Source organism: Salmo trutta, chromosome 29, assembly GCF_901001165.1.
Source record: "Salmo trutta chromosome 29, fSalTru1.1, whole genome shotgun sequence".
In the NCBI taxonomy this organism is placed as follows: domain Eukaryota; kingdom Metazoa; phylum Chordata; class Actinopteri; order Salmoniformes; family Salmonidae; genus Salmo; species Salmo trutta.
The window spans coordinates 44,010,303-44,036,479 of NC_042985.1; the positions used below are offsets into that span (position 1 = coordinate 44,010,303).

Below are 26,177 nucleotides of genomic sequence, written 5' to 3' on the forward strand. Positions count from 1 at the left end.
CATTTTGCAATATTCTCAGTAGATAGCCCGGCATCACTATTTAGACACCCAGCAAGTTTAGCACTCACCAAAGTCAGATTTACTATAAGAAAAATGTTATTACCTTTGCTGTTCTTCGTCAGAATGCACTCCCAGGACTTCTACTTCAATAAAAAATGTTGGTTTGGTCCCAAATAATCCATAGTTATATCCAAACAGCGGCGGTTTGTTCGTGCGTTCAAGACACTATCCGAATGGTAAAGAAGGGTGACGAGCACGACGCATTTCGTGACAAAACATTTCGAAATATTCCATTACCGTACTTCGAAGCATGTCAACCGCTGTTTAAAATCTATTTTTATGCAATTTTTCTCTTAAAAAAGCGATAATATTCCGACCGGGAAATCGTTTTTTAGTACAAAGAGAGCGAAAGTAAGAACATGGGATCCCCTCGTGCACGAGCTTCAGTCTGATGGTACACACACCGGCCACTATCCAAACGCGCTAAAGTTTTTCAGCCAGCGGCTGGAATTACATAATTCAGCTTTTTCCCGGGTTCTGAGAGCCTATGGGAGCCGTAGGAAGTGTCACGTTACAGCAAAGATCCTAAATTTTCTTTTAACAGAGCCAAGAAGCTCAAGGAATGGTCAGAGAGGGTACTTCCTGTTTGGAATCTTCTCAGTTTTTTGCCTGCCATATGAGTTCTGTTATACTCACAGACACCATTCAAACAGTTTTAGAAACTTTAGGGTGTTTTCTATCCAAAGCCAATAATTATATGCATATTCTAGTTTTTGGGCAGGAGTAATAATCAGATTAAATCGGGTACGTTTTTTATCCGGCCGTGAAAATACTGCCCCCTAGCCATAACAGGTTAAACTGAAAAAAACAATTGCACACCATGACAAAATGTGTAGAATTGCAGAAAATAAGCTTTAAAACTGCAAAATTCTGTCCACCAACAAGAGGGGCGGGAACAGTTTGTGTCACAAACAGTGCTTTTGCCCATAAAAATAGATGTGGCGTACACGCAGAGCGAGGCGCAGGATGTTCCCCAATGTTGGAAGGGGGGGCCCGAGTGAAAAAGTTTGTTAACCCCTTACAGTTTTTTGCTAACATGACCCAAATGTTGCTTAGATGATGGAAAATTGACACAGGAAGGATGCAATAATTTGGCCACAAAGTCAGACGGGTTGTGAAATGAAAATAATTGTACAGAATTTACTAAATGTAGCCTATACCAATAAGGCTATAAGATTATTCAATTTTTTTGAGCCATCCTGCTACACCAATTATATTTTACTTATGAAAGGTGGCACTTGTACATATATCGTACTCTTGATATTTTTTTTATGGAACATGCAAAACATGTAATATGTAACATTCAAAACAATTGTGTCTCTTGTGATTGAGAAACAAGAGGTTCACACACCAAAAGGCCACACACACACACACACACACACACACACACACACACACACACACACACACACACACACACACACACACACACACACACACACACACACACACACACACACACACACACACACACACACACACACACACACACACACACACACACACACACACACACACACACACACACAGGGTGGCAAGTAGCCTAGTGGTTAAAAGAGTTGGGCCAGTAATCGAAGGTTGCTGTTTCGAATCCCTGAGCCGACTAGGTGAAAAATCGTTGATGTGCCCATGAGCAAGACACTTAACTCTAATTGCTCCTTTAAGTCGCTCTGGACAACAGCGTCTGCTAAATGACAAAAATGTACCACACACACACACACAGTGTTTTAGTACTGAACTGCTGTGTTCTGTGATGCAGCTGCGCATACAGGAAGTCAACATGACAGGGAACTTGAGGGGTTTGCGTCATTTGTAGATAGATACCACAAGCAGGGCGTCGTGTTGAACAGAGATAAAAGTGGAGAGGAGTAGGGGCAACAGAGCTGGTACACCATGGAGGAGGACATCAGGAAGAAAGGAATGCTCTACTTACAGCAACATAGGTTTGGCAAGGTAAGATCTGCCACAGCTCCTTTGTGGCACTCTCCTCAGAGTCTCTGTGTGGCCTGAACACACTATATTAATATGTGTTGCTTACTCACACACATAAACTCAATGGCTTCTGCCTTCTCGATATCATGAGCATGAGTCATCTATCAATCTAATTAGTGGTATTGTTATCATGTAAGAAACAGCTGCTAATTGATTGAGGTTGGGAAATCATCTACACTGTAAAACAAACAATCTAGTTGTTTCAAGTATTTATTATTTAGTAAATGGTTCCACAGCCTTTTTTTGGTTTACTCCACTTTTTGGTCCAAGTGTTACCTGAACAAAAAAATTGTTGGGCCAAACTTGAGAAAACGAAGGCAAAAATTCAGCCAACTTAAAATTATGTGTTTGCTCAAATTGCCTCATATGTTCATTAAACTACAAATTAACCTAAAAAAAGCTGTGGAATTAGCTATACAAACACACAGTGTTTTTAACATTAAAACAGAGTAATATGCCCCACCAACATTATACAACTATACAGAAAAGCGCAAAATTGCTGAAATAAGTAAATCAAAACAATGATGAGAGAATAGTCAGATGAACTGATAATTGACATACATGGTGGCATAGCAGGAAGATCTAAATGCCATGTGAGTTCAAATCCCAGGTTAGAACATGTTGAATAATATAATTACTATATAAATGAGCATGCACAATGTAATCATGTATGTCAAAGTGTGTACAATATGAAAGTTAAAAGCACTTTGTGTGTGTGTAACCAGTTGCACAGCCTTTTTTAGTTTTGATGCCAAAATAATAATTTATAGTTGAATGAACATATGAGACAAGTTGAGCAAACACATACAGTTGAAGTAGGAAGTTTACATACACCTTAGCCGAATACATTTAAACTCAGTTTTTCACAATTCCTGACATTTAATCCTAGTAAAAATTCCCAGTTTTTGTTCAGTTACGATCACCACTGGCTCCAGGTCATCTATACGTTTTTGCTAGGTAAAGCTCCGCCTTACCTCAGCTCACTGGTCACCATAACAACATCCACCCGTAGCACGCGCTCCAGCAGGTATAGCTCACTGGTCATCCCCAAAGCCAACACCAACACCTACTTTGGCCGCCTTTCCTTCCAGTTCTCTGCTGCCAATGACTGGAACGAATTTCAAAAATCGCTGAAGTTGGAGACTTATATCTCCCTCATTAACTTTAAGCATCACCTATTTGAGCAGCTTACCGATCGCTGCAGCTGTACACAAACCATCTGTAAATAGCCCATCCAATCTACCTACCTCATCCCCATATTGTTTTTATTTACTTTTTTGCTCTTCCATGCACCAGTATTTCTACTTCATCATCTGCACATCATGATCTGCACATCTCTCACTCCAATGTTAATTTGCTAAATTGTAATTACATTGCTACTATGGCCTATTTATTGCCTTACCTCCTCACGCCATTTGCACACACTGTATATAGACTTTTTCTATTGTGTTATTGACTGTACGTTTGTTTATTCCATGTGTAACTCTGTGTTGTTGTTTGTGTCGCACTGTTTTGCTTTATCTTGGCAAGGTCGCAGTTGTAAATGAGAACTTGTTCTCAACTGGCCTACCTGGTTAAATAAAGTTAAATAAAAAATCGAATAAATAAATCAAACAAATTATCATTTGGTAGCATTGCCTTTCAATTGTTTAACTTGGGTCAAACATTTCAGGTAGCCTTCCACAAGCTTCCCACAATAAGTTGGGTTAATTTTGGCCCATTCCTCCTGACAGAGCTGGTGTAACTGAGTCATGTTTGTAGGCCTCCTTGCTCGCACGCGCTTTTTCAGTTCTGCCAACAAATTTTCTATAGGATTGAGGTCAGGGCTTTGTGATGGCCTCTCCAATACCTTGACATTGATGTCCTTAAGCCATTTTGCCACAACTTTGGAAGTATGCTTGGGGTCATTGTCCATTTGGAAGACCCCTTTGTGACCAAGCTTTAACTTCCTGACTGATGTCTTGATACAATATTTCCACATAATTTTCCTTCCTCATGATGCCATCTATTTTGTGAAGTGCACCAGTCCCTCCTGCAGCAAAGCACCCCCACAACATGATGTTGCCACCCCCGTGCTTCACGGTTGGGATGGTATTCTTCGGCTTGCAAGCCTCCCCCTTTTTCCTCAAAACATAGCGATGGTCATTATGACCAAACAGTTCTATTTTTGTTTCATCAGACCAGAGGACATTTCTCCAAAAAGTACGATCTTTGTCCCCATGTGCAGTTGCAAACCGTAGTCTGGCTTTTTTATGGCGGTTTTGGAGCAGTGTCTTCTTCCTTGCTGAGCGGCCTTTCAAGTTATGTCGATATAGGACTCGTTTTTACTGTGGATTAAGCTACTTTTGTACCTGTTTCCTCCAGCATCTTCACAAGGTCCTTTGCTGTTGTTCTGGGATTGATTTGCACTTTTCGTACCAAAGTACGTTCATCTCTAGGAGACAGAAAGCGTCTCCTTCCTGAGCGGTATGACGGCTGCATGGTCCCATGGTGTTTATACTTGCGTACTATTGTTTGTACAGATGAATGTGGTACCTTCAGGCGTTTGGAAATTGCTCACAAGAATGAGCCAGACTTGTGGAGGTCTAAAAAAAATGTCTGAAGTCTTGGCTGATTTCTTTTGATTTTCCCATGATGTCAAGCAAGGAGGCACTGAGTTTGAAGTTAGGCCTTGAAATACATTCACAAATACACCTCCAATTGACTCAAATGATGTCAATTAGCCTATCAGAAGCTTCTAATGCCATGAAATCATTTTCTGGAATTTTACAAGTTGTTTAAAGGCACAGTCAATTTGGTGTATGTAAACTTCTGACCCACTGGAATTGTGATACAGTGAAATAATCTGTCTGTAAACAATTGTTGGAAAAATTACTTGTGTCATGCACAAAGTAGATGTCCTAACTGACTTTCCAAAACTATAGTTTGTTAACAAGAAATTTTTGGAGTGGTTGAAAAACGAGTTTTAATGACTCCAACCTAAGTGTATGTAAACTTCCGACTTCAACTGTAGTTTTAAATTGACAGAATTTTTGGGCCAACAATTATTTTCTAGTTCTGGTAACACTTGAGTAAAGTTCAGTAAATAAAAAATGGCTGTGGAACCAGTTACTTAATAATAATACTTTGAATCAACTTGATTGTTTTGTAGAATATTGTTAACGCTCATCAAGAAAGACAGTATAATGATGTTGCCACACATGACTGAAGAGAGAGTGTTAAATACCCTGCTGTGTTGTCCAGACTTTGCCAGCTTGTAGTCCTAGAATTCGGAAATTAGTTACCTCTGGTTCGTTCAGTCATCCCTATGGTGAAAATGAATGGGGAAAGAATAGGATTTTGTGATAAACGCTGAAAATAAGGTCTGAGGTTAACATAGGCTGAGGAGATCTTATACGTTTTGATTTATGAGATAATATCAGCAAGTTAAAGCCTTCATAATTCATAAAGGTCATGTTATGTGCTTTTTTTAATTGACATAAATGCTTCAAAATTCACAAAAAGTTACATTAGCTGATGAAAATGATCTCAGAACAAAACGTATAAGATCTCCTAAGCCTGTCTTAACCACAGACCTTATTTTCGGCATTTATCCAAAGCACCTACAAAAATGACATTCATTTCCCCATGGCAGAGTTAGTTACTACAAAAAGATGCAATTACTATTTCTCTCTTCTACACACATATTTATTTTTTCACAGTTTTCAATCTCTTCATGAGACGTTTGCCTTGAGATAGTCATCTGTTGGAATCACCAGCGGTATTTATCCAGTTATAAAGACAAACAGCAACCAATAACTTTTATGTGGTAAAGCTAAAGATTTCCATAGTTCAGTACCAGAGACTTATGTAGATTAAGGAGTTTGTTTAGTTAAACCAGGGGGAATAACCTATAGTTAAGGTCAATTTCCTGTCAGTCTAGACTTTCCTGACGTGTTTGTATTAGCTTCAGGAGTAGTATTGCGGGTCTCAGACCAGTCTCGAAATTCCCCATAGAGGGTTTTGTTTTAATGGTGCAATAGCAGCAGTAGCAGCCAATCTGCATAACCCATCTCCACTGTGGTAGACTAAATCAATCGCATTTCTTTGTAGTATTGCAAAATATTTAGTTTTTTAAAGGGACTTCACAGAGCAAAGCATCCAAGTTTTTCCCCTCCACAGTATTGAGCAATGCCATATGAAGAGCAGTGTTGACAATGGATTCAGAATGGTAGATTCACTTTATCTTCCTCTTTTCACCTGCTGAACCAGTTGGATACTGTCAAACCTATTCCAGGCTATAGGAAGTGAAACTAGTAATAGGGTTTACAGTAGCCTCATGAAACACGCAGAGACATCCCTTAAAATATGAATATTGGCCTTCTGTCACGTCCTGGCCAGTATATAAGGTTAATTGTTTTGTAGTTTGGTCAGGGCGTGACAGAGGGTATTTGTTTTATGTGGTTCGGGGTGGTGTGTTTGTGTAAAGGGTGTTTGATTTAGTATGTCCGGGTTTTGGTTTATGTCTAGGTAGTTCTATGTGGAGTCTAGTATGTCTGTTTCTATGTCTGGTGAATTGGTGTTGGGACTCTCAGTTGAAGGCAGGTGTTTTCTATCTGCCTTTGATTGAGAGTCTCATAAATGAGGGTGTGTTTGTGTTTGTGTTTTGTGGGTGATTGTTCTGTGTAAGCACTATGCTTTGACAGACTGTTAGTTGTTCGTATTTTGTTATTTTTGTATGTTCATTTTTGTAGTGAATAAAAATCAAGATGAGCATTCACGAACCTGCTGCGTATTGGTCCACATTTTCCGATGACGATTTCGTTATCTCGTCAGAGGACGAAGACAACCGTGACAGAATCACCCACCACCAAAGGACCAAGCAGCAGGAGAACAGCATGGATGGATGGACGTGGGCAGATTTAAGGATGTTCGTGTCCAGGGCTATGGAAGAGTTAAGGGAACCCGAGAGGCAGCCCCAAGAAATTTTTGGGGGGGGGCACAAGGGCTGTGAAGAGGGGCAAGGATGGAGCCCCAGGCCAGCTCCCCGCACTAGCCCTGAGGTACGTGTCTCCAATCTGGTACGCCCAGTACCAGCACCCCGCACCAAGCCCAAGGTGCGTGTCCCCAGCCTCGCCAGTCAACAGTCGTCGGAGCTGCCCGCCAGTCAACAGTCGTCGGAGCTGCCCGCCAGTCAACAGTCGTCGGAGCTGCCCGCCAGTCAACAGTCGTCGGAGCTGCCCGCCAGTCAACAGTCGTCGGAGCTGCCCGCCAGTCAACAGTCGTCGGAGCTGCCCGCCAGTCAACAGTCGTCGGAGCTGCCCGTCAGTCAACAGTCGTCGGAGCTGCCCGTCAGTCAACAGTCGTCGGAGCTGCCCGTCAGTCAACAGTCGTCGGAGCTGCCCGTCAGTCAACAGTCGTCGGAGCTGCCCGTCAGTCAACAGTCGTCGGAGCTGCCCGTCAGTCAACAGTCGTCGGAGCTGCCCGTCAGTCAACAGTCGTCGGAGCTGCCCGTCAGTCAACAGTCGCCGGAGTGGTCAGACTGCGCTGAACTGCCGGAGTGGTCAGACTGCGCTGAACTGCCGGAGTGGCCAGACTGCGCTGAACTGCCGGAGTGGCCAGACTGCGCTGAACTGCCGGAGTGGCCAGACTGCGCTGAACTGCCGGAGTGGCCAGACTGCCCTGAACTGCCGGAGTGGCCAGACTGCCCTGAACTGCCGGAGTGGCCAGACTGCCCTGAACTGCCGGAGTGGCCAGACTGCCCTGAACTGCCGGAGTGGCCAGACTGCCCTGAACTGCCGGAGTGGCCAGACTGCCCTGAACTGCCGGAGTGGCCAGACTGCCCTGAACTGCCGGAGTGGCCAGACTGCCCTGAACTGCCGGAGTGGCCAAACTGCCCTGAACTGCCGGAGTGGCCAGACTGCCCTGAACTGCCGGAGTGGCCAGACTGCCCTGAACTGCCGGAGTGGCCAGACTGCCCTGAACTGCCGGAGTGGCCAGACTGCCCTGACCTGCCGGAGTGGCCAGACTGCCCTGACCTGCCGGAGTGGCCAGACTGCCCTGAACTGCCGGAGTGGCCAGTCTGCCCTGAACTGCCGGAGTGGCCAGTCTGCCCTGACCTGCCGGAGCTGACAGACTGCCCTGACCTGCCGGAGCTGACAGACTGCCCTGACCTGCCGGAGCTGACAGACTGCCCTGACCTGCCGGAGCTGACAGACTGCCCTGACCTGCCGGAGCTGACAGACTGCCCTGACCTGCCGGAGCTGACAGACTGCCCTGACCTGCCGGAGCTGACAGACTGCCCTGACCTGCCGGAGCTGACAGACTGCCCTGACCTGCCGGAGCTGACAGACTGCCCTGACCGCCCAGAGCTGATAGACTGCCCAGACTGCCCCGAACCTCCAGACTACCCAGACTGCCTGGAACGGCCAGAACCTGAGCCGCCTCCAAGATAGGTGGGTTGGGGAGGGGGGGGTGTAGCACAGTGCCGTCGTTGACGGCAGCCACCCTCCCTTCCCTCCCTTTAGTAAGGGGGAATTTTCTTTTGGGTATTGTTTGGGGGTAATTTTTTTTGTGTTAAGGTGCTTCTGGGGTAGCACCTTTAAGGGGGGGGTACTGTCACGTCCTGGCCAGTATATAAGGTTAATTGTTTTGTAGTTTGGTCAGGGCGTGACAGAGGGTATTTGTTTTATGTGGTTCGGGGTGGTGTGTTTGTGTAAAGGGTGTTTGATTTAGTATGTCCGGGTTTTGGTTTATGTCTAGGTAGTTCTATGTGGAGTCTAGTATGTCTGTTTCTATGTCTGGTGAATTGGTGTTGGGACTCTCAGTTGAAGGCAGGTGTTTTCTATCTGCCTTTGATTGAGAGTCTCATAAATGAGGGTGTGTTTGTGTTTGTGTTTTGTGGGTGATTGTTCTGTGTAAGCACTATGCTTTGACAGACTGTTAGTTGTTCGTATTTTGTTATTTTTGTATGTTCATTTTTGTAGTGAATAAAAATCAAGATGAGCATTCACGAACCTGCTGCGTATTGGTCCACATTTTCCGATGACGATTTCGTTATCTCGTCAGAGGACGAAGACAACCGTGACACCTTCTGTGCCTCTGTTGCTGTCTGACCCCATGCTTTGTCTACTCCCCTACAGAAATGGAAAAAGGTCTGGTCGATCCTGTACAGGGAGAGTACCTGCTCCATCTCACGCTTGGAGTTCTTTGAATGCAAAGATGGTGCGAGCACCCTGGAGAAATCAGACAAAAACCTCCGCAAGCAGCAGGAGAGCAAGAAGGTGATCAAGCTAAGCGACTGTATCCGGGTGTCAGAGGTGGACATGGAGGGCTCCCCGAAAGACTGTGGCCAGTTCCATGTGGAGACTGCAGACAAACTTTTTGTGTTTGCTGCGGAGATGGTCGAGCTGGACGACTGGACACAGAAACTGTGTGAAATTGCATTCCCTGTACGTTCAGTCAGATCCCTTGTTCTGTCAGGTTTGATTCTGCTTAAAAGTAGAGGGATCACACTTTATATGATGCTGCATGTCCAATTCATGTACAGTTCAACATAGGACTGGGGACCTAAATCATAACTGATATACTGTAAACATGCATACAGCAAAATATGGCATTACACTTATGACAACAGATATGACATTACAGTTCAAAATAGTTTTGAAAAGCAAGCAGATAACTCAGGAACTCAAAACTGTTATGCTATAAAAAAAATACTCTGTCACACACTGGCTTCTGTGTGTTGACTCTACCATCATGTGATGAAAAACAGTAGCAGGGTTTACCAAGAAAACCCACTAATTTTAAATGTTTTTAGCTGACTGCTGAAGAGTAATGGCTCACTCAGCTTGTGTTTTGAACTTAGTTAACAGTCTCTCCCTTATATGCTTTGTATTAGCAAAATACAATTCAGGAGGACAAAAACAGTGCCAAAGCAGTAGCTAGCCCACATTATCCATCATCCAACTAACACTGGTGAAACAGCTGGTACAGATCTAGTGCTTAGTACACAAGTGAACACTGCTAAGTACACAAGTGAACACTGCTAAGTACACAAGTGAACACTGTTATTATTACGCACAAGCACAACCAACAATACAAACATTCCAAGGCCCTGCAGTCTGTTTTCTTCTTCCAATATGTGGAAATGTTGACGTTCACTGTATGTTTATGATGGTATATTTGACCAATGCAGATGAACTGGGGTGAGAAAGGAGGGATGAAACGTAACAGTATGCAGCGATCAAAGGCAGATGCTGCAGAAATGGGGATGGAGGACAACTCTCTGTACAGCAGAAGAGACAGTGGTAAGTCTTGCTATTTACCCCATGAAGGAAAATGAAATAATTGTATTTAGCAAGACACATACACCCTTGCATGCATGCAAGCACTCACACGCACACACACACACACACACACACACACACACACACACACACACACACACACACACACACACACACACACACACACACACACACACACACAGGACATTCTAAAATAACTGCAGAGAAAAGTGTCACTTATACTGTATGTCTACATACGTAGCACTTGCTGTGGCCCACTGTATTTAATACAGCCCTGAGCTCTTTCAGGTCATGGAACACTGTTCTTTGACATTCATCTAATGTCTTGTAATTAGAGGATAAAGGTGCCTGACGTAACTCAACTCATCACCACTCTGATCAGTTACTGGAGTGTATACTGGAGTGTATACAGAGCTCAAGTTGAAGAACCTAGGGCTTTAAATAAGTAAGTCATATTGGGTTGTGTACATAGGAGCATTACAGTAACAGGACTAATTTGAATAGAGGAAGTGCTTCTTTATATTTTCTATTTGAGGCATATGTTCAAAAACTTGACTATACAGTATATAAAATAAAATAAAATATAAATGTCAATATATAATATAAAACCAAACTGCATTTTGTAATATATTTTCTGTGGCCTCTTCCACACAGACACATTGTGTACATCTCTGTCTTATTTTGACTGTTATACATAGTGGAAAATTGTGACATATTTTCCTGTCTTGTGGTTAACGAGCATTGCACCATCAGTGTCCGCATGTTTGCACATTGACCACTTACTTATCAGTCAGAAGTCAGTTACATCCTGTTCTCTACTGTTTTCTGTTCCCTCTATGTTTTAAAAGTGCAATGAGGCAAATACATTACTTTTGACATATACATTTGATCTGTTAAATATCACATCCTTTCAATCAACAACATTTAGGACTGACTTCTCGGACATAGATAAGTCCTGGACTAAAAAGCTATTTCAATGGATATTCTCCATTGAGCATGCTTTTTAATCAAAGACTTAATCTGTGTCCGGTTTTTAGCTATGTTTTTCTCATCCTGGATCTTGGATATTCTTGTCTACAACTGTCATTAGTTCCTTGTTGATAAAAACTAGAACCAGATATGTCCTTAGCAGCAACATCGTAATAGCTACAGCATTGTGGCAGTGATTTGGGTTAAGTATACCAGTATCTCTATTTCTGAGTGGCTGTAACCTATGTGCAGTCAATTATTAGTAGATGCAAGTGAGGTAAACCAGAGCCTGCGTTTGAGATCACAAGCTTAACAACTTCAGCATGCAACTTTCAGCTGACAGGCCTGCAACCAGTGTATCGTTCTGAGGGTAGAACACACACTCTGATTCAGATTGTTTATGGTATTTACTGTAGGATTACAAAAATGTAACAGGATCTCTGTGTGTGATATGAATAGGCATATCTCCACTGAGCTGATTGTAGGCAGATACTGTATGAGCCAAAGCAAGCATAGTTTTATAATGTGAAAGTAGTGCTTGGGCTTCAAAAAGATGTTTTTCTATCAGCATTTCACAGTATATGTAGTAGTCGTGGCACCTTGAGTTGAAATGTCTGCAGTGACTGTGTCCATTATGAATTCTCCGTTTTTTTTATTTCATGTGCCATTTTCAGTCATGCAATCGCATACCTCTTATAAACAAACAGCAAACGCATGTGGTGCACCAGGCAGAGGAAGCAACTCCTCAACCTCAACTTTCTGAACCAAGCACCTGGGAAGAAATGAACCCAAAAACCAAAACACTTATCCATAGCATTTTACAGGGCCACGCTTAGTTCAATGTGCCTCCAAATAGACCTACAGACAGACGGCAAAGTATCACATGACCTGAAGGCAATGTAGAACGGAACATTTTTTTTTTAAATAAATTCTGGTGAGAAACTGGTTTAGTGGTTTAGGCTCATCCACCAATGGCAAAGAGGTGGAGCTGAGCTACTGTATAGAGAAGTCAGCGAGTTTATTTTAAGAACAGGGTATTTCTGTCATATAGGGCTTGGATGCAACAGGAAGTCAATAGGCCCTTCTCTCTTTTTGTTGGTTGAGGAAGTGCTGAGAGGTTACATGCCAGTACATCTTCTCAACGAAACATCCTCTACTCAGTGCAGCAATATGTCTGTGGCTTCCTAAGACACATTTTACAAACATGCTGCTCTGCTCAGCTCTGTTACATAGTCTCTCTCTCAGGTGCTGCTCAAAGACGCTACAGTGAAGATCAGCTCAGTCAAGCGTGCTTTCAAACGAGACAAACGGATCTGTAAAAAAATGCAGCAACCCAATGGTTTTCAATGAGAGCAATGCGTTGGGGGAGGGCCTAGGGTTGTGGTGTGCTGTCAATCACAAAAGTTGCCAAGATATGTCCGTCACAACCAATAAAAAATGTAGAACACCGTTTCTTGCTAATTATTTCTCCCCACCCTACTAAACCACTGCGTTTGACATGTCCCAGCTAGCAATGAGGAATCGGCCCAGAAGCGGCCCTCTTCCGGGGGGCCAGAACTGATTGAATCGGCCCGGAAACGGGTGTCAGACTCGGCCCGGAATCAAAATGAATGACTGCTCAGAATCGGCCCAAGTACATCGGGCCGTTTCCGTCAACCGGAATTCAGCCGACTTTGCTGGCATCTTACCAGAATCCACCCAGAAGCGGCCCGATGCAAATTTAAATAAATGTATACAAAATTACCCGATTTAGTAATTTTAAATATTACTATTATTAATTTTATACATACAAATTATACCCATCCACAAACAAAACATTTTGTGTTGAAGGAAACACCATACACTTGGTGAACGTGTCAGTGTGCATGTGCCTGGCCCGCCACAGGAGTTGCTACAGTGCGATGGGACACAGAAACAATGACAAAATATGGAAAAATAAATAATTAAATGTTAATTATATAAAGCATGTGTAATCATCTGCCAGAGAGTAGCCCCAATTGTCCCGAGCCCCAAGTTATACATTTGGGCCAGATAACTCTCACTGCAATCAGCCCGAGCCCCAAGTAATACATATGGGCCAGATAACTCACACCGGAATCGGCCCAAGCTCAATCCCCGCATCCTAGCCATAAGTAATACTCAGGCCACATGAGTAATAAGTAAGCCGAGTGCCCCTACTCTCAGCCGGAATCGGCTCAGATCCACTGTGCTAACTGGGGGGTTTCATGCATTTTGGTATGAAGGCACCCTAAAGGGAAGGAATAGTGATGGATGTGACAGGTTTTCACAAGTGTCGGTTTTCATCCGTTTCATCCATGAGTGGAGAGTATTTTCTTTGAAACCATGCTAACACATTGTGAGTCTGATCTACAGTATATTCAAACTCCCATTATATTAGCTCTCTCTAAAGGGATTTGGAAAATGTACGTACGTACAGTACCTTCAGAATGTATTCAGACCCCTTGAATTTTTCCACATTTTGTTAGGTTACAGCCTTATTCTAAAATTGATTCAATCGTTTTTTTCTTCTCACAATACCCCATAATGACAAAGCATGATGTATGATGCTGCCACCACCATGCTTCACTGTAGGGATGGTGCCAGGTTTCCTACAGATGTGACGCTTGGCATTCAGGCCAAAGTTAGATTCTAAATACATGGCTCTGTGTAGGTCTAGGATTGGTCATAAGAATGCATTCCACTTTTCTCTCACTTAAAGACTGTTATCCAAGTGAATGGAAAACAGGAGTCATATGCCTCTGGCTGTGACTGGGATTTGATCTCCCTCCCACAGAGCAACTGAAAAAGTGCAGTGCTCTCCCCCATAGCTTATGTTCATTGCACCGACTGTAATTTGGCTTGTTTCATTCATCATGGGAACCACAGTAGCAGTGTTTTTTTTCCAGCACTGGAATGATCACTTTACAACTGGAATTCTTTGGGAAATCAGTTAGCCTGCAGTACAATATGCTAGGACATGACAGAGAGTCTGGTGTTGTTTAACTCTGTACTGTACAGTTGCGGCCAAATATATTGTCACACTTGCACTTTTCTTAAATAATTCACTATTTCTTCTAAAACAACTTTTTTTTTATTAAATAAAACTTGTTATTGGATTTTCAAAATTGAAGAATTACAATTACAATTTACATTTTTATTTGAGAAAATAAAGACACATGGCATGGACAAAATTATTGGCACTCCCGGGCTAGTACTTGGTTGTGCAGCCTTTGACCAAGATAACTGCAGACGAACACTTCTTGTAGCCATCAATGAGCTTGCTGCACCGTTATACTGACAATTTGCCCCACTTCTTAACAACAAACTGCTCTAATTCTTCCAAATTTGAGGGATGCCCTCCACCAACTGCTGTTTTCAGATCTCGTTATAGCTTTTAGATGTGATTCAGATCTGGACTCTTCGCTGGCCACTCCAAAACAGTCCAGCACTTCTTCTTAAACATTTCTGGCTGCTTTTCTATGTTTGTTTGGGGTTGTTGTCCTGCTGGAAGACCCACAACCTTCAATGTAGACCCAGTTTTTGGACACTGCCCACTCGGCACAAACTGGTTGAATCAATGTTATTTCAACGTAATTTGTCAACATATTGTGACATTGAATCTATGTGGAAAATACATTGTATTTGAAAAAATGAATCAACGTAAACTTTTGTTTTGACAGTGAAATTTCAACAACAGGATTACAGTGCCTTTAGAAAGTATTCATATCCCTTGACTTATTCCACATTTTATTGTGTTAGAGTCTGATTTCAAAATTCATTAAATAGATTTTTTTGGGTCCTCCATTTACACACAATACGCCATAATGACAATGTGAAAACATGTTTTTAGAAAATTTCAAATTGCAAATGTATAAAAAATGAAATACAGAAATGTAATTTACAGTAGTATTCACACCCCTGAGTCAATACAATACATGTTAGAATTACCGTTGGCAGCGATTACAGCTGATGAGTCTTTCTGGGTAAGTCTCTAAGAGCTTTGCACACCTGGATTGTACAATATTTGCACATTATTATTAAAAAAATGCTTCAAGCTCTGTCAAGTTGGTTGTTGATCATTGCTAGACAGCCATGTTCAAGTCTTGCCATAGATTTTCAAGCCGATTTAACTCAAAACTGTAACTACGCTACTCAGGAACATTCAATGTCATCTTGGTAAGCAACTCCAGTGTATATTTGGCGTTGTGCTTTAGGTTATTGTCCTGCTGAAAGGGGAAATTGTCTCCCAGTGTCTGTTGGAATGTAGACTGAACCAGGTTTTCCTGCTTAGCTCTATTCCGTTTTATTTTATCCCCCCCAAAAAATCCCTAGTCCTTGCTGATGACAAGCATACCCATAACATGATGCAGCTACCACCATGCTTGTATATATGAAGAGTGGTACTCAGTGATGTGTTGTGTTGGATTTTCCCCGAACATAACACTTTGTATTCATTCATCCATTCTCAGTTTTCTCCTATCACAACCATTAAACTCTCTAACTGTTTTAAAGTCACCTTTGGCCTCATGGTGAAATCCCTCAGCGGTTTACTTCCTGTCTGGCAACTGAGTTAGGAAGGATGCCTGTATATTTGTAGTGACTGGGTGTATTGATACACCCTCCAAAGTATCATTAATAACTTCACCATGCTCAAAGGAATACTCAATGTCGGATTTTTTTTTTTTTACCCATCTTCCAATAGGTACCTTTCTTTGCAAGGCATTGGAAAACCTCCCTGGTCTTTGTGGTTGAATCTGTGTTTGAAATTCACTGCTCAAATTGAGGGAACTTGCAGATAATTGTATGTGTGATGTACAGAGATGAGGTAGTCTTTCAAAAATCATGTTAAGCACTGTTATCGCACACAGAGTGAGTCGAACGTATTATGTGACTTGCTAAACACATTTTTACTCCTGAATGTATGTAGGCTTGCCATAACAAATAGGTTGAATACTTACTGACTCAAGACATTTCAGCTTTGAATATTTTATTAATTTGTAAAAATGTCTTAAAGTGTAATTCCACTTTGACATAATGGGGAATTGAGTGTAGGCCAGTGATACAAAATCTCAACGGGTCAAGGGGTGTGAATACTTTCTGAAGGCACTGTATGTCATCATGGTAACCAAATTCCAACATAGACAAACTTTGTATATAATGTCAACGCAAACAAATATCAACATTTGAAGGACAGTTTGTAGAAACTAATAATTTGTATGTTGGATTCACATCTCCATCAACCAAGAATGTAAGTTAAAGAATAGGACTAAATCAAATCAAACTTCATTTAAAATGCTTTTAAACATTGATTATATTTAGTCCTATTCTTTAACTTAGATTTTTGTTTGAGATGGAGACGTGATCCAACATATCCAGTAGTGTAGTGGAGGGAAAATGCAAGTAAGCGCATTTTACCCCCGTTTTTTTTTTTGCCAAGTTTACCCACAATTTGCAGAAAAATGCATTTAAAGTACAGGAAGAGTGACTTTTTTCACTGCACTGGCGTTCAGTGAATTCTTTTTTTTACCACTACATCACTGAACATATCAATTATTAATTTGTAGACACATTGGAATTAAAGCCAGACTATGTCAGTGGCACAGATGGAACTATTCAAGCAAAAGATACACCTCCTTCATATGTTGATATTTGGTTGCATTGACAACCAAACACAATGCAATATCACTTTTGAAATACTATAAAAACTGTATTTGGGTTTACATACTTTTATCACTAGGTGTAAAAATCCATGTGTAATAAGGACACTGCAATTTGAGTCAGTGTGATACTGTTTGCGTTCAGTTAGAGCAGAGTGTCTGTCTGTTTCCCAGACTGTCTGTCTGTTACATCCTGTCTGTCTGTTTCCCAGCATTGAAGGACTTCAGGGTGGTGGTGAGGAGGACGGAGGCAGCAGAGCGCTGCAAGCTGAGAGGCCCCTGTGTTCTACGGACAGACTTCGACAGCCTCCTCCTCAAAGAGCCCAAGTCAGGAGAGGTTCTTTTCACCTGGCCCTACCGCTTCCTCCGGAGGTTCGGACGAGACAAGGTGACATCCTCATCAAACTGTCAACTACAAAAGCCCAGTAATCACAACAACATCTAAAATCTCAACAAATCTCTCTTGGAATGGTTGAGGATAGGGTTGTAAAATTCCGGTAACTTTGCAAGTATTCCAAGGTTTTCAAGAAATCCTTGTTGGGGGATTCCTGGATATCCCGCTTTTTCCCTCCTGATTTCACTAATCTTCTTACTGGGACTTCTGGAAAACCTAGGAATTTTGGCCAAGTTTTTGCAAATCTAGTTGAGGACAATTATTTTAGTGTTAAAGAAAGGCGACCCAAATACAGTACAGTCTTTAAATAAAGCACAACAAGGTTTCTCCCTATGAGTGAATAGCTGATAATTATACGTAAGAAACTTTCCTTCAGAGTGAAGTCTTAAGCAATCTCACACAAATTTCTTTACAGGTGACATTTTCCTTTGAAGCGGGTCGCAGATGTGACTCTGGTGAAGGTAGCTTTGAGTTTGACACCAAACAGGGCAACATGCTGTTCCAGGCCTTGGAGTCAGCCATCAACCTCCAGAGGGGTGCAGGCCCACCCCTCCGACAGGCCTCAGGAGGCCAGGAGATGGACCCTGGGCCCAGGCTCCTGCCAGCAGGGGAGCCGGGTGTTTACAGCACCGTCAATGAAGCCCTGCAGAGGGACGGATCCTCTCCCCCACACCTCCCCCAGGCCAAATTGGAGGCCCCCATGGAGAAACTCCTCACCGGGGTCAAGAGCCTGACACTGGACACCAGAGGCATTCCCTGCAAGAACCAGGTGAAGAACATCTCCAGCTGTCCTCTGATGAACAGCGAGAGTCAGACCTACTCTGAGATCAACATGCCTCTGGAGAGGAGGCAGCAGGAGGATAAGCCCTCCCTCAGCCTCAGCGCTGGACCCAACCACTCCTCCGAGGACTCAGACTACTCTCTCCCCTTTGACACCATTGCCAAGAACCTGATGGCGGACATGCTGCTTAGTGTCCACCTCCCCCTGGGGGTGGAGCCGCAAGGCTGTGAGAGGTCAGGCTGCCAGGAGGACGATGCTCCAGATCCCCTCTACGACAGCATTGATGAGTCGGCCATCCGATCAGGCCTAAGGAGGTCTGAGGGCACTAAAGTCAGCTACACGAAGGCAGAGCACATCTACGATGAGCCAGAGGGCTGTGCTGTAGCTATAGCTTTGGAGCCCAACTGCCCCACCTCTGTTTACGATGACCCCGAGGAGGTCAGAGGTCATGCATGGAAAATCATGGGCACCATAGCTGACCCCAATGGCCACGAGTATCCATACAACCCTCACGTTGATGACTACGCTGTCCCCAAGCCACCTAAGAGAGCTTTTCCGCCAGATACACCCCAACATGGAGAGGAAGAAAACTCTCCGTATGATAACGTGAGGGTGAAAATGAACTAATGTGAAAACAGAGGGCGCCCACACCAAAGATGTCATCATGAAAAGGTCTGGGATACTATGTGAGCCCATTGTAAAACTGAATTCAGAGGATTTCTCAAGGTTTGTTGACTACTGTTCCCTGATGCGTCATAAAACCACTATGCCCAACATATTTTATTTTAGTCGTGGTTTATCGTATACCCAATTTCTGCTGTGAAGGTCTTGAATACACCTACAATAACTCATATATATGTTTTACACTGTATGCTGTTCTACAGTCTTTGGCCAGCAGGAGGTACCAACACAGCTTGACTCCAAGTTTTCTTTGTAAGTACTTTTTATCTTTGAAGCAGGATGTTTTGTAAAAAAAAAGTTACTTAATTGTCATAAATCTGAAAATAAATGTGATATTTAAGTCCTATGGATTTTGATACTGAATCTGTCTGCTCAGCATCTATTTAAAAAATATAATTAATAGGGGTAAAAAGTTCTGGAATACATTTGCATTATTTGAATCTGTGGGAAAGTATTTCCTGATGTTTTTTATGTGGTAGAAGTACAACATGCCCCAGAGGAATCCTGTATTATCCTGTATATTGTACATTGGCTTGCGAAAGTATTCACCCCCTTGGCGTTTTTCCTATTTTGTTGCCTTACAACCTTGAATTAAAATTGATTTTTGGGGGGGGGTTGTATCATTTGATTTACACAACATGCCTACCACTTTAAAGATGCAAAATATTTTTTATTGTGAAACAAACAAGAAATAAGACAAAAAAACAGAAAACTTCCGCGTGCATAAGTATTCACCCCCCCCCCCCCCCCCCAAAAGTCAATACTTTGTAGAGCCACCTTTTGCAGCAATTACAGCTGCAAGTCTCTTGGGGTATGTCTCTATAAGCTTGGCACATCTAGCCACTGGGATTTTTGCGCATTCTTCAAGGCAAAACTGCTCCAGCTCCTTCAAGTTGGATGGGTTCTGCTGGTGCACTTCAATCTTTAAGTCTGGATTGAGGTCTAGGCTTTGAATAGGCCATTCCAAGACATTTAAATGTTCCCCCTTAATCCACTCGAGTGTTGCTTTAGCAGTATGCTTAGGGTCATTGTCCTGCTGGAAGGTGAACCTCCGTCCCAGTCTCAAATCTCTTGAAGACTGAAACAGGTGTCCCTCAAGAATTTTTCTGTATTTATCATTCCTTCAATTCTGACCAATTTCCCAGTCCCTGCCGATGAAAAACATCCCCACAGCATGATGCTGCCACCACCATGCTTCATTGTGGGGAGGGTGTTCTCGGGGTGATAGGAGGTGTTGGGTTTGCGCCAGACATAGCGTTTTCCTTGATGGCCAAAAAGCTCAATTTAAGTATCATCTGACCAGAGTATCTTCTTCCATATGTTTGGGGAGTCTCCCACATGCCTTTTGGTGAACACCAAACATGTTTGCTTGTTTTTTCTTTAAGAAATTGCTTTTTTCTGCCCACTCTTCCGTAAAGCCCAGCTCTGGAGTGTATGGCTTAAAGTAGTCCTATGGACAGATACTACAATCTCTGCTGTGGAGCTTTGCAGCTCCTTCAGGGTTATCTTTGGTATCTTTGTTGCCTCTCTGATTAATGCCCTCCTTGCCTGTTCTGTGAGTTTTGGTGGGCAGCCCTCTCATGGCATGTTTGTTGTGGTGCCATATTTTTTCCATTTTTTTAATAATGGATTTAATGGTGCTCCGTGGGATGTTCAAAGTTTCTGATATTTTTTTATAACCCAACCCTGATCTGTACTTCTCCTCAACTTTGTCCCTGACCTGTTTGGAGAGCTCCTTGGTCTTCATGGTGCCGCTTGCTTGGTGGAGCCCCTTGCTTAGTGGTGTTGCAGACTCTGGGGCCATTCAGAACAGGTGTATATATACTGAGATCATGTGACAGATCATGTGACATTTTGATTGCACACAGGTGGACTTTATTTAATTAATTATGTAACTTCTGAAGGTAATTGGTTGCACCAGATCTTATTTAGGGGCTTCATAGCAAAGGGGGTGAATACACATGCATGCACCACTCTTCAGTTAATTTTTTTGAATTTTCTAAAACAAGTATTTTTTTCATTTCACTTCACCAATTTGGACTATTTTTGTGTATGTCCATTACATAAAATCCAAATAAAAATCAATTTAAATTACAGGTTGTAATGCAACAAAATAGGAAAAACGCCAAGGGGGATGAATACCTTTGCAAGGCCCTGTATATTTTCTTGCTTTGTCTCCTAATTCCTGCAACCTTTCAAGGAATGTCAATTTCCCAACTTTCTTTGCATCACTAAAACATAGCTCTGAAATAAAACAGGCCCTGAATGTTTATTATGTTTTCCACCCTGGTCCTGTCTGTGACTGTCAATCAAGCCAAGTAGCTATGTTTCAAGCAGACCTGAACTGCTTCCCTCAAACTTTTTTGCTTTCCTCCTTTGCCAGTAATGTATTTTCAGTGGACAGGATATTAGACGAGCTCGAGGGAACTGAAAGCCCCATGCCCATCTGAGCCTCAAACAATCCTCTTGATATCTAAAAGTTTTCCATACAGTTAAAAATGAATGGATTCCAAGAGTTGGGGAGTTACTCCTTGACTGGGGTTTTCCTCCAATGATGGGCTCTGCTTGAAATAACACAGCAAAAGAAAATGGAAGCAAACAAACAATGATATTATCTGGTTATTTCAAGAGTAGGGGTCCAGACCATGGCATTGATTTACACCCGTATGACTGTAATTACTTTAACAGTCAGTGTTGCTGAAGGGACTTTGGCACGCAAATGCACGCAGAGACTGTTTGTGATTACTGTTTTTCATTTATTGCATATTTCTTTCTTCTGGGAATGCAATATGCACTCCAGTAACAGTATGTAGTAAGCCATCATCGCTTCAAAATGTACGCATTTTACATTTAATTTGTCAATACAGATTTTTTTTATCCAGATGAAAGCATAAATCATTTGGAAAAACATATCTCCCCTTTGAGATTATTTGATATATTGTAATATTCAGAAGTAGCATAATATAACAAATCTTTGTAATATAATTTATTTATTCATATTCATAATATATTCATAATATTCTTAGTCTGATGTTGCTTCCTTTGCGTAGATGTAGTAGGAATGGCTATATTTAGATCAAGTACAAGGTAGTCCATAATCTCTTATAAAAGGAAATGCATAGAACCTTGTTGACACAAGAACAAAGGAGTTGGTGTTTCTCTTCATGTCTGAGCTGCACAAAACATTAAAACCATCTGTGGGCTTCTCTCCACCACGACCAGAGCTGAGCTTGGCTTACTGACACATCTGCCCAAGCATTACAGCGATAGATGGAAACCTATAAACTAGCTAAAAGTACATTCCAGTTCTGAGACACAACAATGCACCTAGACATTCCACATAGAGTACATCCAGTTGCACATATTGGATGCACACATGCCAGGTTCATCCTGAGGGGATGGCTAAACCTTTTACCAGACAGTAACAAGACAACTTTCCTGCAAGACACCATTTATATGGTTTGGAATGTAGACTTATAGTCACAAGGAAAATGGGTTTGAACAGCTTTTGAACAAAGAGACATTCATTCCTTATGCTTTCAGTACTATATAGTGTACAATATAGAATTCAGGAATGATCAGTCGCTTCCATAATCAACTTCCACACATATTCACCTATGCTTTTGTTATATATCACATCCACATCTTCACTTTCACCATCTTGACTACACATGTAGAGATGAAAACATGGGGTTAAGCTGAACAGTTTGTACAAAATCTGCATGTGTAACACTACAACAATTGTGAAGACTTTCAGGATGCCATCAGCACTTCCGTTAGTGAGGGCTGATTCCTTAGAACGGAGGACATCACTAGTAGTCATCCTCATCATACTCTCTCTCCGAGTTGCCATACTCCATCATTTCCGTCATATTCTCCGTCAAGTAGACAGACATCTCTTCTGAAAAAGTATTAGATGGGGTTATTAGCCTACACTAGCATCGTAACCAGAGGAGTCAATCTCACGTCTGTCATTTTGAGAGATTTGTGTGACAGCTGAAGAAAAATGAAATAAAGCTCTAGAACTGTCTCTAGAACTGTCAGTACCTGGACCTAGAACTCCTAACACAGCCATTGCAGAGATACTGCCGAGCTCGTTCCGAGCGACACAGCGGTAGGTGCCAGCATCGGCGAGGCCAGCTTTCTCGATCTGCAGCCAGCTAGAGAGCTCATACTTCAGGGGACCACCCCGAGACTGTCCAGCACAGCGCAGACAAAGGACATGTTTAAGCATAGCCTACTGTTTAGGACTGAATGAATGAATGTACATAATTCTATGACGCAATGTATAACATGAAATACCAAGGACCTATGCCTAATCCACACAATATTTCTGCACCATCCAAGAAGTATGCATGTTGATGGAAACATTAAATAATATACTAAGGCAACAGCAGAGGATGGTTTTCGATGCATTGATTGAAGCCTCTAAACATGGTTCACCTGGACAGATATGTGTGGGTCATCTCCTGGAAGAATAATGTCTCTGCCATCCTTCTTCCATTCAATCATTGCCATTGGAAAGGCAAAGACCTCACAGAGGAACACCATGCTACTACCCGTAACATTCACCAGGTTCTGGGGTGGGACCTTGATGATCGGCACTGAAAAAAGAAGAGGTAGAGTTGGGGTGTTTACGAGCCAATTCCTCTCTCACACAGCTCCTGAGCAGCAAGCTTGACTCCTGGAACTGGTTAAAACAATACATATTTCCCAATGCCTGTGCGGAAAGTACAGGCCAGCCCCAAAATCCTCAAACCTGGGGGTGGAGTAAAGATTCCTCTGGATCAGTCTCAGTGAGTTCTCTTGCTACTCTGTCAGAAAAATCTAAGACTGGTGACAGGAAACCACTTTGCCCTAATCCATATTTCATGCACTCTTTCTGACTGACTCATGGTCTGTGTCGGGTTTTTTTCCAACGTGGCAAAGTGTTACATGGAACAATAAAGTGTGTATTGTATGCAAAATTATCACGTTAATGATTATTTCGCTGGCAGATTGACTGAATAAGCTTTGTTTCTGTTTTGGCCATGATGTTAGTTTCCCCAAGTAATCTTTTGTCTACTGTCTTCCAATTTAATCACGGTTTATGAGCAATAACTGTTGATGAGTAAATGTACACTGACTGAGACAGCACTAGGCGCACATCAAAGCCATAGCATCATAATAAGCGATTTACCTGTTTTGCATGGACCTTTGCGCTTTATCTTGAGTGCTGAATTTGAGAAGTACGCTTCTTTAAACTGACAAATGTTCATGTATGTTCTGTCATCGGAACCACAAAGTGCATCTTGCGATTGACAGACGCACTGCGGCTCCGCAACTTCTCCATCTCCAACATCCAAATCGTCAATTTTGCATTGAAGATCCGTCCCACAGAGACCGTAAAATACATTAAAGTCGCCAATATCACACGTCTGCCCCTCTAGATTTCCACACTCTTGGCAGCAACCACAACTGTCCAAAATGAGCCCAGCCCTGCATTCTTGTGCCACGGGACACAATTCAGGTGAGCACTCACCACAAGCAGTTACATTTCTATCAAACTGATCCTCAAACCTATCATAATCTAATGGATCGATAACGTAATCTAATGGGTCAATACGTTTGTCAATGTCCTCATCAAACTTGTTCGGGAAGCTTTCACAAGTTATCATGTTCAGCAAAAGCATAATTCCGCAAAGTATTATTTCCCATGGCATTTTGACTGACTGCTGGTCTTCTATAAAAAAAAATTATAGCACTTTTCGTTATAGCACTTTAGCAGAAAAATATAATCCACCATAGGTCTAAAAATCATTATACAGTCCACTTCAAAGTGTATCCTTTCATTTCCGATATGATACTTCCAAATACATTCCAATGATTTGATTGGGGTTGTTCAACAACTGTTGGACAATATTTCTCCCGAAGATAGCTGAGAATGCACAGCCCAGTGCTTTACAACAAAAAACAGAATGTCATTCAACAAACCTGCATTGTAGCCTAGATGTAGGAAAAATATTATGAAGTTTTAAAGCATCCAGCAATTCCCAAGAACAGTGAGAGAAGGAACAGGAGGATATCGGTCTATACAGTAATAATGACCAATGATTTGATAGCAACGCCCACAGACCCAGGGAAAAGTAGTTTTATATTAGATATTCGGTTTTCTCTCGCCAATAGCTATTGAGCCAAGCTATGAAAATCATAAATTCTGAATTAGGGGAGAGCAATTGAAGATTGACCCCCCCCCCCCCCCCATTTAAAAAAATATATAAAAACAGGCCTGGAATTGTCTCCATCCTCCACTGATTCAGAATATAGCATTTCCATTGTCATGGTACACTTTGTTCATAGTACCTTCAGAATGTATTCATACCCCTTGACTTCTTCCACATTTTGTTGTGTAACAGCCTGAATTCGAAATGTATTAAATTGTTTGTTTTTTCTCACCCTTTGCCTTGATGACAGCTTTGCACACTCTTGGCATTCTCTTTGGCCAGAATGCCAAGCATCACGTATTCTATGTTGAGTCTAGTGTGTCTGTTTATATGTTTGGGTTCATTGGGGTTGGGACTCTCAATTGAAGGCAGGTGTTGTCTATTTGCCTTTGATTGAGAGTCCCATATATGAGGGTGTGTTTTTGTTTGTCTTTTGTGGGAGATTGATTTTGCACTGCGTTTTTGGATAGCCTGCAAAACTGTTACCGTTGTAAGTATTGTTTTTTGTTCAAGTGGATGCTTTACATGTTTTCTTCAATAAACATGAGTGTCCACAATCCCGCTGCATTTTGGTCCTCCTTTCCTCAACACAACGAAGATCGTGACATATACACACAGTATCAGTCAAAAGCTTGGACACACCTACTCATTCAAGGGTTTTTCTTTATTTTTACTATTTTCTACATTGTAGAATAATAGTGAAGACATAAACTATGAAATAACATAATGGAATCATGTAGTAACCAAAAAAGTATTTATATATTTTTTAGATTTTATATTTGACATTCTTTAAAGTAGCCACCCTTTGCCTTGATGACAGCTTTGCACAGTTTTGGAATTCTCTCAACCAGCTTCATGAGATAGTCACCTGGAATGTATTTGAAATAACACGTGTGCCTTGTTAAAAGTTAATTTGTTTGAGCCAATCAGTTGTGCTGTGACAAGGTAGCCCTATTTGGTAAAATATCCATATTATTAAGTCCATATTATGGCAAGAACAGCTCAAATAAGCAAAGCGAAATGACAGTCCATTTTTACTTTAAGACATGAAGGTCAGTCAATACGGAACATTTCAAGAACTTTGAAAGTTTATTCAAATGCAGTCGCAAAAACTATCAAACGCTATGGATGAAACTGGCTCTCATGAAGACC

The 26,177-nt window shown here is 42.0% G+C and overlaps 2 protein-coding genes across 2 annotated transcripts; one reads left to right on the top strand and one right to left on the bottom strand.

Moving 5' to 3' along the window:
* The first annotated feature begins 1,953 nt into the window (after window positions 1-1,953).
* Window positions 1,954-19,185, top strand: dok2 (docking protein 2). Its single transcript, XM_029722300.1, has 5 exons — window positions 1,954-2,013; window positions 9,174-9,482; window positions 10,229-10,340; window positions 17,179-17,354; window positions 17,776-19,185. The coding sequence occupies exons 1-5, from the start codon at window positions 1,954-1,956 to the stop codon at window positions 18,766-18,768; spliced, it is 1,650 nt and encodes a 549-aa protein (XP_029578160.1). The 3' UTR covers window positions 18,769-19,185.
* A 2,372-nt stretch (window positions 19,186-21,557) lies between these two features.
* LOC115167672 (kazal-type serine protease inhibitor domain-containing protein 1) lies at window positions 21,558-25,847 on the bottom strand. The gene is made up of 4 exons (XM_029722301.1): window positions 25,828-25,847; window positions 23,266-23,426; window positions 22,870-23,017; window positions 21,558-22,723 (listed from the first exon to the last, which is right to left on the bottom strand). The coding sequence occupies exons 2-4, from the start codon at window positions 23,371-23,373 to the stop codon at window positions 22,635-22,637; spliced, it is 345 nt and encodes a 114-aa protein (XP_029578161.1). The 5' UTR covers window positions 23,374-23,426; window positions 25,828-25,847; the 3' UTR covers window positions 21,558-22,634.
* Window positions 25,848-26,177: the final 330 nt, after the last annotated feature.